A 16,549-nucleotide genomic window follows, 5' to 3' on the forward strand; every position below is an offset into this window, starting at 1 on the left:
GTGGTGAGGCCAACGTGGAAAAGGACCTATTGGTTATGGGTGTTTTTGGTGGCAATTACATGTATGCACTTCTTGTTAAAATTTTCCCAAGTAACAAAGACTCCAAAATTTAGGTGTACACGTCACTAGTTTGGCATGGATTGGTGTAGCAATGTCAGCATGACACGTAGGCAAATACCCTTAGCCTTCCAATAATAATTAGCTAATTAGTTGACTTTGCCCTCTTCTCTATTCCTTTATATATTCCCCCAAATTGGCTTCCTTCAGGTCCCATATTTGCTCTCTCTCTCTCTCTCTTTCTCTCTTGCTTAGTTTCAATTCCTTCTCTCTCTCTCTACTTGGTTTCCTTTCCTGTTCTCTCTGTTGAGCTTTCTTGAGAATAGATAGAGAGAAAATGAGCAACATAAGCATGGTGGAGGCAAAGTTGCCTCCAGGATTTAGATTCCATCCAAAAGATGATGAACTTGTGTGTGATTACTTGTTGAAGAAGATCACGAATCATTCTGATTCTCTTCTCATGATAGAAGTTGACCTCAACAAGTGCGAACCTTGGGATATTCCTGGTGAGTTTATTATACACTGTTATTATTATTTTCACTGCAGTGACTGTCGCTTCATATATATTTACCACTACATACGACGACGGATTGCATTTTCTTTTTCCCATTTCAAGCCTTTTTTTATGATAAGAAGAAATTTCTAAGTTTCAGTTCTGTGGTTGACAAAAAATTATGCCAATATTTTGACATTATCTATTCAAGACAAGACAACTTTTATTTAATTAAGCCTCCACATTAAATATCTAGATATATAGAGTAGCAGACTGTTTGGTTTTTTAGTAAATTGAAAGTTATTTTTCTAAAAAGGGAGTTTTAAAATTTAAAATAATTTTTTTTATTAAAATACAGATTTTTTTAATAAATTAAAATACAGCTTAAATTTCAATTATGCTCATATATTTATTGAAGTAGTTTGATTTAATTATTTTTAACTTTTTATTCAATTTAACTCAAAAGTTTTAATTTAAATTTTGTTTAATTTAAAAATTAGGAAAATAAAAAAAATTGAGCTTTTAAATTTTTATATTTAAAGCAAGAAATTTAGTCCTAAATTAAATTCAGAAATTAAATTTTTTAATTTTTTATTTAAATAAAAAAATTAATAAATTTAATTCATAAATTTTAATTTTTGAATTAAATAATTTTTGAATTAAAATGAATTTAAATTAAAATTTTTAAATTAATTTATATAAAAAGTTAAAAATAGTCAAATTAACTTCTGTAATAAGTATAGATCCTAAATTTGGACATTTTATCATAAAATATAAACTAGCTATTAATAACTTAGCAGTGCGTATCCTTAGCGGGGAAGGATACATAATTTAGATAATTTGGACCACGTAATGGTGTCACATAATTTGGACCACGTAATAGGGATACATAATTTGGACCACGTTCACTTTGATTTTTTCCCCTGTACCTATTTTCTTGTATATTATATTTTTCTTAAATTACATTTATTTTTTATTATTATGTAAAATTCTTGGCATAAGCTATATTTTTTAAGAAGTAAAATTATAGTAGTAATTTTTTTGTGATTTGAATTGTATTGAATTGAGGGTCAAATCAGTAATTTCAATTAGTCTTTTAAGAAACTCCCAAATTAAGATTGGCCCCATATGTTACTATGAATTTAATTTGATTTGTTATAAAAGCTATTCACTGGTTTCAATTCTAATTTTGATCTGTCTGATTCAAATTTCAAATCAAAGCCGGTTATATCTATTTATACATGTGGAGAAATTTTAGAATATAATTATTATATGCACAATAATTTTATTATAATTATTGATTATGATGAATTTCATTCAAGTCCTATTATAATCAATAATTAAAATTTATATAATTTCTTATACATGTGAGGGTTTATTGGTCCTTTCTTACATTTCTTTTGGGCGAAATTTTTCAACCACCTATTTTTGGAAGCTCGTAGCTTTAACAAATTAATCATAAACACAATTTTGGTATTAAAGCATATGAAAAAAAAATCATAATCAAAGCTTTTTTTTTTTTTATTTGGGAGAAATGGACAGTTTTGGAATTGTCCCAAGTCCCAACCAAAAGCTGTGAAAGGGATTGAGAGAAAAAGAAAGGAAACCCAAAATGCTAAAAAAAAAAAAAAAAAAAAAAAAAAAGAAAGGAAACCCAAAAGTTAAAAATACCTTCCACCTTGTGTCCTCCACACGCTTCTTAACGATCACAATTCAATCATCTTGGAATTTAATTTCATCTTTTTTCTTTTTTTTTTTTTTTTGAAAACGGAATTTGATTTCATCTTTCCTACCTTACAAAATATCTATTACTACCATTAAAACACTTGTCAAATGTCTACCACATACTGCAGCAATTACCTATAATTTAATAATAATATTAGAAATAAATATTTTAAAAAAAATTTGGAAAATTATATCATATCTACCTAGAGGGTGCAGGTGCAGCATGCGTAAGCAAGAATTTTATTTTTATTTATATTTTTTCCCTGTTTATTTGGAAAAATTTATCTTCAAATTCTGCATTAATAGACAGAAAATGACCTCTCAACCAATATAATTGTATTATAGTCAGCCATATATATTTTTATGATCAGTCATTTTTAATGCCAAGTGCCCACACGTTGCCTCTAGATAACTGCTCTTTTCTTTGAGTCAAGATAATTGTCTTCTTTTGATTATTTTTATGATTATTGATTTTTATTAAATCATAATATTTGGATATTAAGATCAAATATGTTTTTAAAAAAATATATTAATCCGAACAACAAAATTGATGTGCAGAAACAGCATGTGTGGGGGGAAAAGAATGGTATTTTTACAGCCAGAGAGACAGAAAGTATGCAACAGGACTAAGAACAAATAGGGCAACAGCAAGTGGGTACTGGAAGGCGACAGGGAAGGATCGTCCTGTCCTTCGTAAAGGCATCCTTGTTGGCATGAGGAAGACTTTGGTCTTTTACCAGGGCAGGGCCCCCAAAGGAAGAAAAACTGATTGGGTTATGCATGAGTTTCGTCTTGAGGGATCTCTTGCTTCCCCTAAGACTTCTCCTCACAAGGTATCTATCTATTTATATATTTACTCAAACTTGTACAATATTTCATAATCCTGAAATTCACTTTCAATGCTTGTTATTTAATGGAAATGATTTGGGTAATCGAATTTACAATCGAATAATTGAATATTTTACTTATAATATAGTAGGTGAGGATTTGATTTTGATAATTTTTCTCTTTTAAAATTTTAATTAAAATATATAAAAAAAAGATTTGGTGAAGTTTGATATCTAATAATTTTGACAAAACTATCATTTTCAAATGATACTATATATTCCTTATATTTTTGCAAGAATCATGGTGTATATCTTGCATCTTACCAAAGTTTTTTCATTATTTATCTCCAATTCTTTGACTTTGAATGGATGTTTGATGTTTCCCTTTTGTCTTCTTTTGAAAATTTTTTTTAAGCCATGTCAAGTATGATTTATTATAAATTTAACATATAAATATATGAAATTTATATATTTAATAAGGAATTTTACCAAATATTTTATGTGTTAAATTCATAACTAATCTAGTATGCTAATACAACCTTAATTGGTAGCTTTTAATAACTTCTCCAAGTACATGCATGTATGAGGCTTGAGCTTGTGTTGTTTTTGTGTTGGTTTATGTAGGAGGATTGGGTGTTATGCAGAGCGTTCTACAAAAATAGAGAAGTTGCTGCAAAACCAAGCATGGGAAGCAGCTATGATGACACAGGCTCTCCATCTCTTCCACCATTAATGGATTCTTACATCACTTTTGACCAAACTCAACCCAACCTAGATGAGTATGAGCAAGTGCCCTGCTTCTCCATTTTCTCTCAAAGTCAAACCAACCTAATTTTCCCACACATCACCCAAATGGAATCAAACATAATGCCCACAAAAAGCACAGCTCCATTTGGACAAATACCTATGAGTGCTTGCTCTGATTTAGACACTTACTCTTGTGATAAAACGGTTGTTAAAGCTGTTTTGAATCAACTTAACAAGATGGAAAGCAATCCTTACATTCATGGATCTCCTAGCTTAGGAGAAGGAAGTTCAGAGAGCTACCTATCTGAAGTGGGTATGTCCAGCATATGGAATAATCATTACTGATTTTTGTGGCTTTCAAGGGATTTTTACGAGCTATATATATGTCCCATTTCAGGAAAATCCCAAAACCCAAAAAGACAAAAACAAATATCTCCAACAATGCTTTGCAAGAAATTATATTGCATGTAAAGCAATTTATAGCTAGTAAGAAAATATGTGCATCTTCCATTGTTAGCTTGATGCATATATTTCTTATATCGGATGGCACATGTAATCTACTTTTGTCTGTGGATCATCAAGTATTTGTTGGAATTATTGAAAAATTGTAAAAATTTTCAATCAATGTGTGTTCTTCAGTTATCTCTTCAAGAAGACAAGATGTCAGATAATGAATAAAAATGATGGGCACACGTGAGTTACCAAATCAAAATAGCTTGGGCTAATTTGTCAAAACTATGCCCATCACCTCAATGTTAAAGCCCAACTTACAACTCTCCTTCACATGATCAGGCAGTCAGCGCAAACATTATGCTGAGAAGTGCGAGTGCGTAAGAGATGCACAACAATGCCACCTTAAATAGAAAAATTCTTATAATTTGTTGTAAATTTAAAATATAAATATATAAAATTATAAATTTAATAAATAAAATTTATCATATATTCTATAACTTAATATAAAATGAACTGAATTTAAATAAAAAAAATTTATTTAAACATATAAATGCATAAATTGAATTAGACTAATACTTAAATTGGACAGAATTTTTAATTGATTCAAATTAATTGAGAATTAGGATATTGACCTATTTAGTTTTTTTTTTTAATTTTTAAATTCCATTTGAAAAAAATATTAGCTCCTAAATTGAAATAATTATTATTTATAAATTGAAATAATTACGATTTCATCTTAGATATCACTCTTAATTATTATTTTGCAAATTTAAGTTCAATAAAATGTCAAATTACTCATTAAAAATTTATTATAAGTAAATTTAACTAAAATTATATTTAAAATTTAATAATATTAATATATTTAAATTCATTTAAGATCAATTTTATATAACATTTATGATAAAAAAATTCTTAATTTGTAATATTTATTTAATTAAATTTTTCTTGATTTAGTTAAATTTTTGTTTCATAAATTTATTTTTATAAATTTAAAACAAACCATATTTGGAAATATTATTTAAACATCAAATTAGCTAAAAAAACTATAAAAATGGAAAAAAAAAGTAATTTAATGCATATTTTTATTTTATCTGCCCAATAAAAAAATGTAGCAACAAATATATTTGAGGCCATATCAAAACATGGGAAGCTCTCGAACCAACAAAGAAAGAAGATCCCGCGCCCCACACAGGCTCTATGCATGTCTTCCTTGTTCTAGTCTAATACTTGTTGGATTCTCTTCCTCTTCTTCTTCTTCTTCTTCCCCTACGCTATCAACTATAACAATCACCATACAGTACGACTTTGATGGATTCTTTAGTCTTTACTCTAAAAGTAAACTCCAAGATATACCCTTTTCTCCTATCTCCTCCTCCTCCTCTGCATTCCCAATCTTCTTCTGCCCTTCGTTTCAATTTCAAAGCTTCAAAAGTTGCCGCTGTTAGAAAACAATCTCACAAGATTCGCTGCGAATTTGAAGCCAAACTCAATAATGGCTCTCTTTCTCCTGATATGGACTCTCGCTTTCTCGACCGGGTATGTACCCTTTTCTTTCTTTTTGTCATTTGATATGTTTTTTTTTTTTGGTGATTTTGTGCTCTATTTTATTTCTGGAGAACATAGCAAAAACTACTGAGCGTATCCCAGCTTATATCTGTTGGTGTTTTTTGGGTAATTTGTGTTGCTTTTTGTTGGGTTGGTGTTAGAGTTGCATTGAAGCATTTACAAGTTAATGGAAGTATGCTGAGGCATCGTTTTGAAGCCTTGCAATTAACTATAGATATTAATTGAAAGCTGGGATTTCAATAGTTTGTGTTCTTAAGAGTTATGTGAAGTAACTCAAGTCCTTAACCCCAGTGGTGATGTTGAGAGAATGTGGATATGATGCCTTAGGAATTATAAGTGCGAAGCTAGATTTTTATCTTCTTTGTTCTTCAAGCATTGCTACTGTTTTAAAATTAGCCTATATAGCTTGTTGTCGAATTGATAATGAAGCAAAAAGATCCTAACTTTTGGTACTGAATCCTGTGATGGAACATGGGGTCGGTTCAGTACCTTGAAGATATAATTGGTCCCTGGGGTTTATGATTTTGGTGATTTAAAAGAGGATGAAGTAGATGTTTATCATGCTTTCTCGGAAGTATTCTAAGCACATCTAATCAAGATAATGAATATTGAAGGTGTATGACTATATTTTGACATTACTTCATTAATGAGTTAAAGCTAAAGAACTTATAATTGATGGTAGAAGTTATTTGAAACCTTGTGTCAACTGTCAACATCCCAATTTTGAATATCTCAATCTGCTTACAAAACCACATCTCCATCCTCAGAACTCAGAAGCAGGCTGTATAGGTTTTACTTCCATATTATGGTTGCTTTACTTTTCATTGTACTTATAATGGTACAATTCGTTGTGACATGATTCCAGTGGATGTTACACATATCCTTCTAGAATATGGGGAGAGAAAAACTTTGCACGTTTTGTTTCATCAAGAATATCACAACTTTCAATACTGACTTCGTTGAGATGGAGAAGTGCGGAGAACCAAAATAAGTAAAACTGGTGGCACAAAAGATAGTAGGGAGCCTAAGCAGTAAGTCAAAGGATGGCAGCAATAAGATTGGCCAGTATAGCAGCTAAATGGTTAGATAAACAACCTATAAAGTAGTTATGTTCTTAAGATGGAATTCAATCATGAGCCTTTTATATGTGAAGCAAAACAATTTGCATTTAACAATTGACTATGTCTGAAATTGTTTGTACTTATGCATACATTAATTTCTTCCTTTTCCAGCAAAAAGCATTGGAAGCAGCAATGAATGACATAAACAACTCATTTGGGAAAGGAAGCGTTACAAGATTGGGCAGTGCTGGTGGGGCACTGGTGTAAGTCTTCTTATTGTACCATAACACTCTCTCTACGCTTTTTCTTTATTGGTCAGCCCTAGGGCCAATTTTCCACCCTTGATAATGGAACTGTGAAACAAAATGGAACATCCCCATCAGGTTTGCCTATTAGTTAACCTGTTCACTATGTCACATCCTTGTAGCATAGAATTTTAGTTAAACATCTAGTTTTGACATATTTCTTGCAGTGAGACTTTCCCCAGTGGCTGTTTGACACTGGATTTTGCTTTAGGTGGCGGCCTTCCCAAAGGGAGAATTGTTGAGGTAATCAACCTTTGTATTTCTTTATATTATCTTTGTTTTACTTTCTGGAGATTGCATTCGCATGTCATGAGTCAAGGCATACTTTGTTTTAGCTGGGAAAGCAAACGTGCTGTGAGCCTGTGACTAACTTGATTGTTTGATAATTGATATACTATCTTGTGTGACTGTTGAATACGCTGATGACTGAGCAAAGAGTAACCTGTATAATTTTTTATTGAAGTATCATTGGCAATCCTAATAAGATGTTTAGTAGACCCTTATTAACCGTGAGAATTGCTCCATCAGCTTCAGAACGAATATTGAATGCAAATCAAGTTGGGAAATGGACATTAGCATAAAGTGGTTCTTTGTGCTAATTCCAATAGTTAAGTTGTACCTTTAATTATTTATGAATCCAGTTTCCCATTACAGAAGTTGATGTTTGAGTTAGGACAAAGATAAACTTTTCAAAATTAAGAAAGTGTGCCCTTTAATAAGTAGGAGGGCATCTTATTCAAATTTATCTTCAGAAAAATGTATTAAGACTCTGGATTTGAACTTGAGAAGGTTTTGAGGAGTGCAGTACAAGTTGTTTCGTAACATATTTCAATCTGTCTGAAAATTTTCATTGCAGAATTTCTGCATGTCATTTTATTTTGAATTATATTCTTTTATTAATAGTAATTTTGTCTCTGCCTAGTGTCTAAATTTCTGACATTCAATTGACTGGAATACTGCAACCATGATGAACTTTTTATACTAAAAGAATTAATTTGTTGTAATTTTGTAGCCAGTTCAATTTCTGTTACAAATTGCCCCTTTTTTTTTTTTTTTTTACAGATATTTGGACCAGAAAGTAGTGGCAAGACCACCCTGGCACTCCATGCAATTGCAGAAGTTCAGGTTCATTGTCTGTGTTTTTGTTCTTATTTTTGGTTTCTGTTATATTAGAAGATGATTGTTGTAGAAGTGGATTAATTTTATTGCCACTTAATTTCATATTGTTACATAATTAATTTTATTTCAATTTTAATATTCTTGCTTGATTTTGAGCAAAATCCACCTGAAAGCTGACATGGATCACTTCTTTGGCAAATTCCTTTACATATTCATATTTGATAGCTTATAAATAATTAATTTTGGTTTTTTAATCAAAGAAGTGTTCCATGTCATCAACATTCTGGTGGGAAATTGCCAGGAATCAGGTGGAAGTACCAAAATTGATTGGAACAAAATTAAAGTTACCTGATCTACTTGTGTCAGTTGAAGTTATGTTACCAAAATGAAATTAAGTTGTAAGGTAAGAGAATATAAGTACAATTACCCTTACAGATGCTCACGTCTTTCAAGGAGCTAGATGCAAATTTTGTGTACTAAATGTGCAGAAGCTTGGTGGCAATGCAATGCTTGTTGATGCGGAACATGCTTTTGATCCAGCATATTCAAAAGCATTAGGGGTGGATGTAGAAAATTTGATCGTCTGCCAACCTGATAATGGCGAGATGGCACTTGAAAGTAATATAATGTTCTTGGTCATGATATTTTTGTTTTGTGCTTAATTGAAAATTGGGCTTGATGACCATGGCAAAAATATGGAATTTAGGTTGGTTTTGATGCTTGTGATATTTGAATGAATGCCCTGTATATGAGGTCTTACAACATTTCCATATTTCAGTTGCAGATCGTATGTGTAGGTCTGGTGCTGTAGATCTTATCTGTATTGATTCTGTATCAGCTCTTACTCCACGAGCAGAGATTGAAGTATGATGTCACCTTTACTCTTTATGGTAGCTTTGGATTAGAAGTGATGTATGTAACCATGGTTCACTCCTTGCTATATTTTTTTATCTAGGGTGAGATTGGGATGCAGCAAATGGGCTTGCAAGCACGCCTTATGAGCCAAGCACTGCGTAAAATGTCAGGAAATGCTTCAAAAGCTGGTTGTACTCTCATTTTCCTTAATCAAATAAGATATAAGGTACCACTGATTCTCTATTTATCCGTGAAGATCGTAATTAACAGGACCAATGAGGCTTTCCTCTAACCCAATTGGATCACTTTTATCTTCTATTTGTGCATCCTGTGCATTCTTAAGTTCTGTATATCGATATCTTCTTCTTCTTCTTTTTTTTTCCCTTTCAGTAACTTTATTCTTGTGAAATTGATAGATTGGTGTATATTATGGGAATCCAGAAGTCACAAGTGGAGGAATTGCTTTAAAATTCTTTGCCTCTGTACGTCTTGAAATACGGCCTACTGGGAAGATCAAGTCTGTAAGAACTATTTGATTATAAGGGAGCAGGATAGATTGTGATGTTTTCTATTTTAATCCATTTCACGGGCATGATAATTTATTATTCTTTTTCTGTGTTGTCTAGTTCTGCAAATTTAGTCTATAGGTTCCTTACAAGTTACAATGTAGAGTTTTATATCATTGTAGGTTAAAGGAGACGAAGATATAGGGCTTCGGGTTCGTGTAAGAGTGCAAAAGAGTAAGGTATGCAAGAATATAATTGAGGACTGCTATGTAACGCTGACATTTGACATGAAATTTTTGTTATTTCAAAAACATGTACATTGTAGTTCATATGAAATAATTAGTTACAAATGATTATGAATTTTTATATTCTTTTGATAATTGATGATTTTTTTTTTCACAAACTGCTTTGCCTTGAGTTTTGTTTGTATTTAGGGAAAGTGGAAAGACATGATATGAAGAAAATTGATTGAGATATTTAGAACATCACTCTACTTCATTCTTTTCACACTTTTACTTGGATAGTTGTTTGCCTTGCATTTGAGTCCTTTGCTTAAGTCAGGTTGTGTTTGGACAAGGCATTACTTTCTTGCAATACTGTTTACTCATAATATTAGCGCCCCCTATTATCTTTTAAGTTTGATATCAAGATGATTCTGTTTGGTCAAGAAGATTTGTAAAACTTATCATTGGGTGTTAATAGTATATTAGAACACTGCCAACTCTGTAATCTTTCACCCTTTTTGTTTTGTGCTTATTTTGTTTTAGTTTTGTTTATGTTATTCATATATAGAATAAATCATTACTCTGATCAGCTGTTGTGATAGGTATCAAGGCCATACAAGCAAGCTGAGTTTGAAATTATATTTGGGGAGGGAGTGAGTAAACTGGTTAGTATTGCAATATAATAGTGGGCATTTCTTCTAATGGTATGAGCTGCTCTATCCATTCACTTTGATTTAATATGCAGGGTTGCATTTTGGATTGTGCTGAAGTGATGGATGTTGTGGTAAAGAAGGGGTCTTGGTATAGCTATGGGGAACATAGGTTGGTCTTTGGACTGTTGTGTTTCTATGTGTGAATTTAATTTTAGCTCTCTTATTTGTTTAATTGTCTGTTTATATGTTCTTTTCTCGATGTTTGATCTTTGGGAGTTTTTAAGATTTAAAATAAGAAGAAGAAAAAAGAGAGAAATGAAAGGAAGGAAGAGAGGGGAAAGAACCACAAAAAGCCACATCTTTATTCTCATTAATTCTATAAAATAGAAGGTTATATACACACACACACACATAAATCTCCTATGATTACTCCACTTAATTAGGAATAAAATTCCTATCTATTTGGGAATCTAAATCTTACATTAAAGACGAATATAAATCCTAACTAAATAGGAATACGTAAAATTTACTAATAATTAGTAATATAACTAAACATAAATATTGACTTTCCACAATAGGAGTAAATGTCTAAAACATGTTACCTTACCTTACATCAATTAAGATGATTTTAAGCATTTGTTTGTCTACAGCACAATGGGCGTTTGCAAATTAAACTTATTTGTTCTTGCTGCTGCTCATTTTCCTTCTCCTCCCCTTTTTCTTCTTCTTTGTTGAGATTTTGCACTACTGCTTATGCAGCTACTTTCTTACTATGTTTGCAGTCATTGATTATGGTCATCTGTACTGCAGAGGATAGTTTTGTTGACTTCTAAAGTTAATGGCTTTAGATATAAATTTACCTTGTGCCTATTCTCGTTAAGAAATATTCTATTTTTGTTTGTTGATCAATTCATTTAGTTTCATATCTAGATTACAAAAACAAGTTTTTCTTAATGCAATTTTAATATTTGAGTGGTACCAGGTAACATGGGAGGTTTTAGTCATGCAAGTCAAAAATTCATAATCCAATTCCAGACAAATATTAGAACAGCTAGACTTTGATTGCATTCCTTGGTTAACTAAATTAAATAGTTAATTCAATTGACTAAAAACAGGAGGAGATTAGGGAAAAAATGTTCCCTCAACCAGAACAATGTAATTCTTTGAAGTTCTGATTTGGAACAAATTACTTGAATGCAGAAGATTTTGTGCGAGTACTACAGCATAGAAAGAAAACAATACATTGTCTTCCTGAAACTTTGATTGCAGGAAATAGTTGGAACTTGAGGATTCATATTCTAACTGCATATGATAGGTCTTCAAGATTTTATTCTGGCTACTCCTTCCAGTTAATATCTCATGAAGTTATCATTTTCTTTTTTCTTGCTTTCAAATTTTCATGATGCATGTTTTAACAGTTCAGTGCTGCCTGAATACCGTCTAAAAATATTGTGGCTGATAGTCATTTCTTGTCATTTGTGTTTTGACAAAGATTGGGACAAGGAAGGGACAGAGCATTACAGTACTTGAGAGACAATCCTCATCTTCACGAAGAAATAGAGAAGGTTAGTTGCTTAGTACTTGCATGCATTTTTGCTCAAGCCCGATTACTGGTGCAATTGTCTTTAAAGAAAGCAACAGAATGAATTAATCTGTACATGTGCTTTTGATTGTCAGAGAGGCAAATTCTCTTCACTTGCAAGTTGAATACTGATTTTGGCATATTCACGTGCAATTATTTGGCATTCATTATGATAAAGAATTTTAATGATTGTTTGCAGATGGTTCGATCGATTATGGTAGATGGAACGGTAAATACAGGCTCTCTTTATACAAGGAATTCATCATCACCTGTTCAAGATGAAAATGTTTATGAGGAGATCTAATTTAGGGCTAAGGCAGGCATGGAGTTTTGTTGTTAAGACATTCACAGCTCAAGCACAAAGAACAGGCAATCTGATGTATCGCCATCTTTGTTTGTCCGCTCAGTTGATGGCCTAAACATTTCAGTTGAAATAATGATTGAGTTGCATTAGTAATGACAATTAATTGACAAGGGGAGATGGGTTTTGCCATTGTCAAATTTTCTCCTATTAGAGTAAGAGCTGGATGACTGTCCATTTTATTTTTTCATTATTTTACAATTAAATAGGAGTTATTATAAAAGTCATATTTTCTACTTTCTATCCCCAATATTATATATACATACATGTAATGTTAATGAATTTTGACTATCTAATACTGCCAAGTTAGTAGACCAAAATAATAATAATAATAATAATAATGAGTTGATAGTAAATGAGAGGTATCAGGGATCCATTCCATAGGAAATGGGAAATTACACAGAGCTAGGGATACACAAGGTATTGATTTTGGGCTGTTTTGACAGAAAATCATACATAACAAAAACCGAAATAGGAATAATCTATAGTGCCAAAGCACTTGTATTGTAAACAAGAAGAGCTCCTCCTGCAAGAAGCCTTGCTAGTGTCACTGCCCATATTGCCAACCCTGTTCCTGCAAATTTCAATCCCAATATTTATTCATCTCACAAATTGGGGAAAAATAATAAAAATAAATCATTTGCGATATCAAATTAAATTTTTAGTATTCAACTCACCCCCATCATAAACATCACCACTTGGAGACCAGTCATCTGTGTTGTAGATAGGGCTGCACATTAACCATCCCAAAATTAATGTGATCTATCACTGATCTCATTCCAACTACACTATTAAAAAATTAATATAGTACTTCATGATCAATACTGCCCATATTGCCAACCCTGTTCCTGCAAATTTCAATCCCAATATTTATTCATCTCACAAATTGGGGAAAAATAATAAAAATAAATCATTTGCGATATCAAATTAAATTTTTAGTATTCAACTCACCCCCATCATAAACATCACCACTTGGAGACCAGTCATCTGTGTTGTAGATAGGGCTGCACATTAACCATCCCAAAATTAATGTGATCTATCACTGATCTCATTCCAACTACACTATTAAAAAATTAATATAGTACTTCATGATCAATAGGCAAAATCCACTAAAAATGAATAATTACAATTAAAGAATGGCATATTCCATAAACTAAAGTAGATAACTAATTCTACCTGTATCCATCCACATTGGCACCATACTTGTCTACAAATTGGTATACACCATTTCCCAGAATCAAGGAATATGTAATTAAACATAAATCAATTACAACCACTCAATTATAATTAAAAAAAATATAAATTAAAAAAATTCTAAATACAAAATCATATGGTAAATGGAACACTAATATTAAGCTACTTAATTTTATACGGATTTGATTTCAATTATGTGCGTTTATCAAAAACCATAAGACACAAACCTTAGCCTTCCTTCCAGAGGCATCAAGCCCATCCCTGAGGTTCATGCCACCGTTGATCCCTAGACATCATTAATTCAAAATTTCTCCTCAATTTCAAGATTAAAGAAGAAAAACAATAATATATATATATATATATATATATATATATATATATATATATATATATATATATATATATATGGAGAAAAGAAGAGAAGAGGGATGAGGAGCCATAAGACTTATCAGTCATGATCTGGCCACCACTGGCCTCAACTTTGAAAGTTCTTCGTGAGAGAGTTGGAAGTCTCGCTCCAGATTTTTCAACAGTGAAAGAAGATGGTTTCAGGCTCGCTGAAGCCATGACTGACGCTGCCATTGCTTTCTTTCTTCTCTCCGCTCTTTTCTATTTGGCTTTCAATCTTTCAAAATACCCGCTGAAACAAATAATAAATAAATAAATAATAGTGACCTCAGATTCTCCCGTTGCCACGTGGCCATGTTTTGTGGCATATATCTGGATATGATTTGCAAACATTATCAGGATACGTACACGTGGAGTGAGTCCATAAGTCAAAAATACTTTGACAAATAATTAAAAAATGCTCTTATTTTAATCTTTTATGTAATATTGCAAATATTTTAATTTATTTATTACTATGTTATAAGTTTTTAAAATTAACCATTTAAATAAAATGTTTAAAATTACATTAGAAATTTATAAAATTTATTAATTGAAATTTAAAAAGTATTAAAAGAACACATTTATTAAGAATATTTATATTTAATAAATCATAAGAGATTATAATGTATTTCGATTTTGCTTTATTCAATTAATTATCAATTTTATAAACTAAATAGTATTAACTAAATTATTTCAAATTGGCCGGATCTATTATTAATAACTTTTTTCAATTTTCTTATTATTTTTTATTAAAAATAAATAAATGTTTAATTTATTTTGCCCACTTCCAATATAAACCATTTCCAATTATTCTTCTTAATATTTAATTAAAGAATTAATTCATAATTAGTAATATCAGTCAAGTACTTTAAATTACACTTTATAATTAAAAATTATTATTTCATATTAGATTCGGAATAAAAATTTTATGCTAAATATAAGACTTACACAAATTTTCTTCCTTTGAACTAATTATTATTGGGATATAGTTAAATTCGATTTATTTTCTTTATATATATATATGAAAAAAATATCTAAAAATTATAACCAATAAAAAAATTGTTAGATGAGCCATCTCACCTACTTAGATGTAGGGCTGAGCAGAATTCGATTCAAACTAAAAAATCGAACCGAACCAAGTCAATTCAGTTTAATTTTAAAATTAAATCTGTTCAATTCGGTTTTGAATTATAAAAATTTTGGTTATTTCGGTTCGGTTCGATTTTGAAGAGAAAAAAATCGGTTAAATCGAACTGAATAGTAATTTATATAGTCAAATCAAATTAAATCGAACTAAATCAATTTTTGAATTGATTTATTTTTATGAAAAATTTATGAATTATATTTGATTATATATATATTAATTATTTAATTTCATTGATTAATGGTTATTAGGTTCAAACCAAAGTTAAAATTAGACCAAATAACTTGAAAATCAAGTCTAAATTCAAAAATCAATAAAAAATCAAACCAATCGATTTAAACCAAACCGAATCGAAATAGAACGGTTCGATTCGATTTTTCATCCATTTCGGTTCGGTTCGGTTTCTAAAATTTGCTGTTCGATTTTTATAATTTAATTCAGTTCGGTTCGGTTCGGTTTGAACCGAATGCTCACCCCTACTTAGATGTTTCAAGAAGGCCTAATGGTTAAAAATTCAAACTTTTGAATTTTTTTTCATAATTCAATTCAATCTTTTTAATTCTAATAATTTTGTCTTAATTTCAAAATTTAGTAGTAATTATAATTAATTGATCAAAATTAGAATAAAAATATTTTATTATAAATTTAAATAAAAAAAATATTTTGATTACAACATGGGAAAGGGCTGTGTGATCTAAAAAAACATTGGGAAGGACTTGCAACTAATTCTAGCTTCTTTTTTTTTATTCAAATTGATGTTAAAATACTTTTAAATTTTGAGTCATTTGAGGGTTGCAAATTAGGTTTGAGATCAAGACAAATTTGATAAAATTAAAACATCTAGAAAAAAAAAATACACAAAATTTTGAATTTTGTTGGACATTAAGACTTCCAACAAAATAAATGTAAATTTAGGAAAAATTTAAAGATTATTTGAAGGATAATAGAATAAAGTATGGCATAGAAAGGAGGTAGAATAATGTAAGAATTTTAAAGTAAAATTTTTTAAAATTAATATTTTTTATTATTTAGGATGAAGTGAATATCTTTAAAAATAATAGGAAATTTTAAAGAGAATTTTTTTTAATTCAATAATTTAGTAAATTAAAAAATTAATATTTTAAAAAGTTATACTTTAAAAAATTATGAATTATCCTAAACATAAATATAAATTTTAAAAACTTAAAAAAACTATTCATTACTTAATAAAATCTCTCCCAAACTTAAAATCAATAAAAATATTACCTCTCAACAAAAAATACGAACATTCTTTAACGACAACCTATTTTA

At 30.2% G+C, this 16,549-nt stretch overlaps 3 protein-coding genes across 6 annotated transcripts; 2 read left to right on the forward strand and 1 right to left on the reverse strand.

The window, feature by feature from the left end:
- Positions 1–283: 283 nt before the first annotated feature.
- Positions 284–4,491, forward strand: LOC110638189 (NAC domain-containing protein 21/22). The gene is made up of 3 exons (XM_021788656.2): positions 284–563; positions 2,834–3,108; positions 3,727–4,491. Exons 1-3 carry the CDS (start codon positions 395–397, stop codon positions 4,192–4,194), a joined length of 912 nt encoding a protein of 303 aa, XP_021644348.2. The 5' UTR covers positions 284–394; the 3' UTR covers positions 4,195–4,491.
- Positions 4,492–5,445: 954 nt separating this feature from the next.
- Positions 5,446–12,770, forward strand: LOC110638159 (DNA repair protein recA homolog 1, chloroplastic). 2 transcript variants are annotated; one of them, XM_021788613.2, is made up of 13 exons: positions 5,447–5,838; positions 7,101–7,192; positions 7,402–7,477; positions 8,297–8,359; positions 8,842–8,971; positions 9,132–9,217; positions 9,309–9,434; positions 9,625–9,729; positions 9,897–9,953; positions 10,541–10,603; positions 10,684–10,760; positions 12,084–12,156; positions 12,373–12,770. In XM_021788613.2, exons 1-13 carry the CDS (start codon positions 5,611–5,613, stop codon positions 12,475–12,477), a joined length of 1,281 nt encoding a protein of 426 aa, XP_021644305.2. In that variant the 5' UTR covers positions 5,447–5,610; the 3' UTR covers positions 12,478–12,770. The 2 variants fall into 2 exon arrangements, with proteins under 2 accessions (XP_057991941.1, XP_021644305.2); XM_058135958.1 differs by lacking the exon at positions 10,541–10,603 and having other exon boundaries at positions 5,446–5,838.
- A 109-nt stretch (positions 12,771–12,879) lies between these two features.
- LOC110638179 (photosystem II 10 kDa polypeptide, chloroplastic) lies at positions 12,880–14,114 on the reverse strand. Of its 3 annotated transcripts, none has more exons than XR_009144089.1 (4): positions 13,711–13,771; positions 13,486–13,538; positions 13,212–13,382; positions 12,880–13,108 (listed from the first exon to the last, which is right to left on the reverse strand). XR_009144089.1 is itself a non-coding variant. In XM_058135960.1 (4 exons), the coding sequence occupies exons 1-4, from the start codon at positions 13,998–14,000 to the stop codon at positions 13,017–13,019; spliced, it is 246 nt and encodes an 81-aa protein (XP_057991943.1). In that variant the 5' UTR covers positions 14,001–14,114; the 3' UTR covers positions 12,880–13,016. The 3 variants fall into 3 exon arrangements, 2 of the variants coding, with proteins under 2 accessions (XP_057991943.1, XP_057991942.1); XM_058135960.1 differs by lacking the exon at positions 13,486–13,538 and adding an exon at positions 13,955–14,114 and having other exon boundaries at positions 13,212–13,264; positions 13,711–13,765; XM_058135959.1 differs by lacking the exon at positions 13,212–13,382 and adding an exon at positions 13,955–14,113 and having other exon boundaries at positions 13,711–13,765.
- Positions 14,115–16,549: the final 2,435 nt, after the last annotated feature.

The sequence above is a fragment of the Hevea brasiliensis genome, chromosome 15 (assembly GCF_030052815.1).
Source record: "Hevea brasiliensis isolate MT/VB/25A 57/8 chromosome 15, ASM3005281v1, whole genome shotgun sequence".
NCBI lineage: Eukaryota > Viridiplantae > Streptophyta > Magnoliopsida > Malpighiales > Euphorbiaceae > Hevea > Hevea brasiliensis.

Bases quoted from the DNA above. Each gene is read 5' to 3' on its own strand.
- LOC110638179 (XM_058135960.1), bottom strand. From the start codon at position 14,000: ATGAACCTCAGGGATGGGCTTGATGCCTCTGGAAGGAAGGCTAAGG. The intron at 13,766-13,954 runs TTTGTGTCTTAT...CCTTGATTCTGG, and splicing joins CTCTGGAAGGAAGGCTAAGG to GAAATGGTGTATACCAATTT. The intron at 13,109-13,211 runs GTGAGTTGAATA...TGAAATTTGCAG, and splicing joins TGGTGATGTTTATGATGGGG to GAACAGGGTTGGCAATATGG.
- LOC110638159 (XM_021788613.2), top strand. From the start codon at position 5,611: ATGGATTCTTTAGTCTTTACTCTAAAAGTAAACTCCAAGATATACCCT. The intron at 5,839-7,100 runs GTATGTACCCTT...TTCCTTTTCCAG, and splicing joins ACTCTCGCTTTCTCGACCGG to CAAAAAGCATTGGAAGCAGC. The intron at 9,435-9,624 runs GTACCACTGATT...TGAAATTGATAG, and splicing joins TTAATCAAATAAGATATAAG to ATTGGTGTATATTATGGGAA.
- LOC110638189 (XM_021788656.2), top strand. From the start codon at position 395: ATGAGCAACATAAGCATGGTGGAGGCAAAGTTGCCTCCAGGATTTAGA. The intron at 564-2,833 runs GTGAGTTTATTA...ATTGATGTGCAG, and splicing joins CGAACCTTGGGATATTCCTG to AAACAGCATGTGTGGGGGGA. The intron at 3,109-3,726 runs GTATCTATCTAT...TGGTTTATGTAG, and splicing joins CTAAGACTTCTCCTCACAAG to GAGGATTGGGTGTTATGCAG.